Below are 6,000 nucleotides of genomic sequence, written 5' to 3' on the forward strand. Positions count from 1 at the left end.
ACCTGCCAGATGGGCCAGGAGGGCGTCAGCAAGCCTCTCATTTCCCCCAAATTGCTGAGGCCTTGAACAGGCTGGCTCAGGCCACTTTGTTGCTTTTACTGATATCCTTTTGGGGTTGTATTATGTTAGCAACTGTACTCCTGAAAAGCTTCTTGGGAACTCAACAAGCAGGGCAAAGAATTTGGAAGGCTATGACTTGGAGTTGCTTAAAAGCAAGCAACCAAGGAATCTGGTGACCTATTGCAAGGGATGCTTATGAAACTAGAGTCTGGAATGAGGTGGGGAAGAGCAGCAGCTATAAAGTCCAACAAATCTCACTGTGCCAGCTGTATTTGCTCTGATGATTGTCGTCATTTTAGGTGAGACCTGTGCCATACCAAATGATGATACCTTGGTTGGAAAAGCTGATGAGAAAGCCAGTGAACACCATTCCCCACAAGCAGGTATGGAAACAAAGCATCCTGTCTTGAAAGTCAGAAATTGAATGCCTTCAAGTCATAATTGGCAGGTAAGTGACTTTCTTTTCTCTTCTTTTGGCAGAATCCATGATCACTTCCATTGGAAACCCAGTGCAAGTGCTGAAAGTGACAGAGACATTTGGGACTTGGATAAGAGAGTCTGCTAACAAGAGCGATGACCGGATTTGGGTGACGGAGCATTTTTCAGGTACTTACACTCGGCCGATGACCCATATCTGTGTGGTGACTGTATTTTTCATCTGTTGCCTACCTTTGGGCGTATTCCATTTGCGTGTGTCTGAAATCCTCAGTAGCTGGTGTGATAAATGTCTCTTTATTTTAGAAAGACCAGTGAGTGGGCAGAAAACTTTCTTCCTTTGAACATGCTGGTGGCAAGCTTTGAAGTTCAGGTCACAGGAGTATGACGAGGGTAACCCAGAGATCGCCTGTTTTAGGACAAGTATCCAGGAGGAAACAAATAGCATTATGACTGCAGGCCTCATAAACCTCCAAACCATAATGGGAAAAAAATATCAAAGACAAAATCCTTGTGGACCACCCATCTTTCTCTAAGGTTGCTCCCTCTCCCAGAAGAGTACTTTTGGACATCTTTCCCAGCCACCTGTGGGACAGAGAGCCCAGGGAGAAGGTGAAGGTCCACCTTGCAGTTACACTGCATCTGAGCAGGACCCTAGTTGTACTGTCCCAAAGAGAGGTGGTCAGGAATTGCTGGTGGTAGTAACAGTGGCCTCATTAAAGAAGGGGTCTGACCATACTCACTGGTTGGAGAAATAGCTGAGAAGAAATCACTTCTTTGTTTTATCAAGGCCAGTTATTAAACGGGGAAGCTGGTAGTAACTGCCCAGATTACCAGGATTTGGGGACTCAAAAAGAAAGTAATGTTGTGCATTAGTAGTGGCTGCTGCACAGTGCAGGAAGAGGTGGGAGGAGGCAAGAGGTGACTGTCCAAGCGCCAAGTATCTGCTATTCCTGGTGAAGGCCTACACCACTCTCATAGAAAGAGATAAACAGTGTAGAGTGGGGTGGGAGAGGGTGATACATAGTTCTCCCGGGAGTCAGGCCAATTCGATGCCTACCACATTTGAAAGACATTTCAGAAATCCATATGGAGAGCTGGACTTTGAGATGGGGAGTCTTAGACTCTTCACACTGGAGAAGGGACCTTAGGGAACACTTCACTCTCAACTTCCCTCCTTTGAAATTCCTCCCAAGGACTCCCTCCCAAGCTGTGATTGCTGGAGGTAGGTAACGGCCTCTCCCTGGCTTCCCTCCTACAGGCATCATGGTGAAGGAATTCAAGGACCAGCCCTCACTTCTGAATGGCAGTTACACGTTCATCCACCTTCCGTATTATTTCCATGGCTGTGGGCACGTGGTTTACAACAACTCTCTCTACTACCACAAAGGGGGTTCCAACACCATAGTGAGGTGAGTCGCACCACGGCACCTTCTCATGCCTCTCAGGCAGCACCTGCCCATGGTGCTTTTGTGAGCAATTGGGGGTAGGGACTGTGTTTTCATCATCTTTGTGTCCCTAGGGCTGACACACAGAGGTCAGTCAGGGTTTGTCGACTGAATGAATCACAGGATATGTTAGTGAGCCCCGTGACCCAGCCCCTGCCTGGGGTCTGCATTTGTTGCTGGTCTGGACAGCCTGAGGAAGGTCAGAGCCAGGGAGAAGTGGACCTGGAGTGGTAATGGCTGCAGCTTCCCCTTCCTCTGAGAGAGAAGCAGCCTGAACTCAGAGCTCCCCCTGGTGGAATGTGCTGCTGCTCCCTGATGAAGTTTTGTTTTGGAAAACTTTGGGTGTGGGGAATTTCATGTCACAGCTGAGATCATTGAAGACTGGGGAATGAACCCCAAGTCAGGCATCTCTGCCTTCAGATCCGTCTGTCATCCTGATGGAGTCCTCCCAGGCCGCCCTCTGCTCTCCCACGGGGAAGCGAGGAGGGTCACCTGGGTAGACATTGCCCAGGGCAGCCGCTGAGCCTTCCCCACAAGAGTTGCTGAAGTTCTGTCTTTAGGGTTCAAGAAGAGGAAATCAAGCTCTGGCCTTTGGAGGCAGAAGAAGGTCATCTTGGGCAAATCAAGAGAGCAACGAACCGAAAGCCAGGACACTTGGTTTCTGGCTCCAACTCTTCTGCCTCCTCTATGGCCTTGGACCAAGAGACAGCACTTCCTGTGTCTCCCTGTCCTCAACTAAAAATAAAAAGATGGACTACCGCCTCTGAGTCCTTCTAGCTCTTCCCCGTCTGAAACAGTAAACCCAGTATTATGAATGCCACAGTCCTACTCATTCAAAACAAGAGACAGTGACCTTGAGGGAGGACTGGGTCCCTTCTCTCTCCCTCATCCTTCTCCTATCCTTAGTGAGGTCCAGCTTTAACAACCTTTGGCGTTTGAATGCTCAGGTTAGAATGGGGTGAGTTTCCTAGTATAATCTGCAATTTGATCAGACATATCGAACACTGGCGTCAGCCGTGGCAGGAAGCATCCCTTCCTTTGCCTCTCACTTCCCTGTACATGACACCCCCATCATCATCTCTACACCTCCCTGGCCGCCTCATTTGGGCAATCTTGTGCTGGTAGAAAAAGGCAACTGACCTACCACCTGCTTAGCAGTCCTCGCTCTCAAGACACACTCCTTCGTCCGATGCTGCTCACTGAATCTTGTGGTCCCCTGCTGCCATGTTCTATAGGGCTATTGCCACACGGAGGTGGGGTCGGGGGGAGTTCTGAGGTGGATAACCTCCACAGTGAGAACTGGCCTCTTCAAGGAGGTGTATCTTCTAAGGAAGCTAAGTTTGGATGCAGTGGTTAGGAGGCTGTACTGCTCTATGCCAGGCCACTGACTGGGACCTCACAGAGAGGCAGAGCTGAATTCGACCCTGTAATTGCTGGGAGAGATGGGTCTCACCAAGGAATGCAGCTGTGAGGTGGCAAGACTAGACACAGCCAAATGGCAGCACTAAACCCCAGGTATTCAGAGGAAGAACTCCCGTGAACTGAGATGTGCAGGGACCTTCCCAAGCCTCACTCTTCTCTAGTTTCTTCATGGTTTCTTAATAGAATTCAAGTCTGTTTTGCTCAAACGCATATCCACAGATTCACACATTTCATGTTTCTTCTGCTGCTCAATGGCACCCTCTGGTGTTTTCTTTTAGCCCTAATGTTCCTGAATTTTCATTCCTGGAGTACCCTTTGAATTATAGTTCACTTTTATGCTACAGCCTAGAGTTGGAATCTGTCAAATCAGCCTCCAGGAGCTAAGGGGCATGACATTCCATACTATAGTTTAATGTATCCAGCCACTTACTTGACAAGAAAATGGTTTTCACAGTCATGACTTTGCAACAGCCTTTCTCACCTGGTGACTTTCTTCTCAACTTTGCAGACTGTGAAACTCTTTTTTTTAAATTTCAGCAGGGAGTAAAGGAATAACCACCACACTTAGAGTTAGAAACCCTAAGTTCAACCTCTGGCTCTGCCTCTTACTTGTAGTCTCGGGCCAGTCGCTTCTCATTTTTTGCTTATAAAATGAAAATATTGGACTAGATCCTCTTTTACAGCCCCCTTGCAGCTCTAAGAATCTTCGAGGGGGCATTTCAGGAGGTCAACAAACATCTGGGCATTAGTGAAGTGGAGGTCACATGGCTAGTAAGTGGTCACTCAGATGCAAATTCATTCTGACTATAGGGAGTATTCTCTTTAACACCACACCACTGTCTCCCTGTTGCCTCTGCTAGCACAGCCAGTCATCGTCTCTTACATCCTCACTGCTCACAGCATTGCCCAAGGACCAGCAGAGCAGGCATTACCCAGGAGCTTGTAAGAAATGCAAAATCCCAGCCCTCACCCCTGACCCACTAACTCAGTTTAATAGAGGAGCCTAATAAACCACCTTTGTCCACAGAAACAGTGATTCATGTGTACTTTTCTTTGTTTGCATATTTCAGATTTGAATTTGGCAAGGAAACATCCCAAACTCTGAAGCTTGAAAATGCCTTGTATTTTGATCGAAAATACCTTTTTGCAAATTCCAAGACTTACTTCAATCTAGCTGTAGATGAAAAGGGCCTTTGGATTATCTATGCGTCAAGTGTGGACGGTTCAAACATTCTTGTAGCACAACTGGATGAGAGGACGTTCTCAGTGGTGCAGCACATCAATACCACGTACCCCAAATCCAAGGCCGGCAACGCCTTCATTGCCCGAGGAATCCTCTATGTCACAGACACCAAAGATCTGAGGGTCACATTTGCCTTTGATTTGTTAGGAGGGAAACAGATCAATGCAAACTTTGATTTAAGAACTTCCCAGTCTGTTCTTGCCATGTTAGCATACAACATGAGAGATCAGCATTTATATTCGTGGGAAGACGGCCATTTAATGCTTTATCCTGTGCAGTTTTTGTCAACTACCTTAAAGGAGTGATGTGCTGCATTCTGCTCCCTTCAGCAAATTTCAGGTGTTTTCTGGGACCAGTTCTCTGCCAACAGGAAACTTGTTTTTTTTAACGGCAGCCAGATATTTAGAACATAACCTCATGACATAAGTGTTTAAATGGTCAGTGAGCCCCCCTTAGTGAAATAGCAACAGATTGGAAGTTGAAATGGCTGAAATGTGGTGATCTCGCCACAACTGGCTCTGCAAGTTACCTCCTTCTCCTTGGGCCTTAGTTTCCCCATTGGTAATCTGAACCATCTGGCTAAGATGATTGGGAAGATTTTCTCTACCTGTAGGAAATTTGGTGATTCTTGGCGGCTTCTCTTCTCACAACTTTTATGTATCTGCTTCTGTTGTTTAGCTGTTTTAGCCACATGCTGACCAAATTTCCCTTTGAGTTGAGAAGTCCAGTGGCTTGAGTAGTGAATCCCTCAGTGCTGACTTAGATCTGGTTCTTTGAAAAGGTGCATTAACTCTTCAAGACATCTAAAGTATCACATTATCCATAATTTATTGCTTTTCTTTGCATCTGCACCTGCCACCACAGAATAACCATTACCCTCAGCTGCTGACTGGGCAGCTCTGAGATTAGCAAAAGCCAGGGACAGCTACATGTTCAGGGTTTTTTTTTTTTTCTCAATAAGCTATTTTTTTTTTTCTTTTCTTGTTTTAAATAGAGAGTCTTGCTATGTTTCCCAGGCTGGTCTTGAACTCCTGGGGCTCAAGTGATCCTCCTGCCTTGGCCTCCCAAAATGCTGGCATTACAGGCATGTGTGCCTGGCCCAGGTTTCTTTTTTTTTTTTTTTTTTTTTTTTGAGACAGTCTTGCTCTGTCACCCAGGCTGGAGTGCAGTGGCATGATCTTGGCTCACTGCAAGCTCCGCCTCCCGGGTTCACGCCATTCTCCTGCCTCAGCCTCCCGAGTAGCTGGGACTACGGGCGCCCACCACCATGCCTGGCTAATTTTTTGTATTTTTAGTAGAGACGGGGTTTCACTGTGTTCGCCAGGATGGTCTTGATCTCCTGACCTCGTGATCCACCCGCCTCGGCCTCCCAAAGTGCTGGGATTATAGGTG

The 6,000-nt window shown here is 47.1% G+C and overlaps 1 protein-coding gene across 2 annotated transcripts in view; it reads left to right on the forward strand.

Annotated features, from left to right (window-relative positions):
- Positions 1-5,610, forward strand: part of LOC116273306 (gliomedin-like) — a 28,758-nt gene extending 23,148 nt beyond the window's left edge. Inside the window, exons 6-9 of one of the 2 annotated variants that reach the window (XM_031662298.1) lie at positions 360-443; positions 541-666; positions 1,757-1,907; positions 2,504-3,343. In XM_031662298.1, coding sequence (XP_031518158.1) covers positions 360-443; positions 541-666; positions 1,757-1,907; positions 2,504-2,720 — 578 coding nt within the window. In that variant the 3' untranslated portion in view covers positions 2,721-3,343. Of the gene's footprint in view, positions 1-359; positions 444-540; positions 667-1,756; positions 1,908-2,503; positions 3,344-4,435 lie in introns of those variants that run through there. The other variant, XM_031662297.1, reaches the window with a different exon arrangement.
- The last annotated feature ends 390 nt before the right edge of the window (positions 5,611-6,000 follow it).

Source organism: Papio anubis, unplaced genomic scaffold, assembly GCF_008728515.1.
Source record: "Papio anubis isolate 15944 unplaced genomic scaffold, Panubis1.0 scaffold537, whole genome shotgun sequence".
NCBI classification, from domain to species: domain Eukaryota; kingdom Metazoa; phylum Chordata; class Mammalia; order Primates; family Cercopithecidae; genus Papio; species Papio anubis.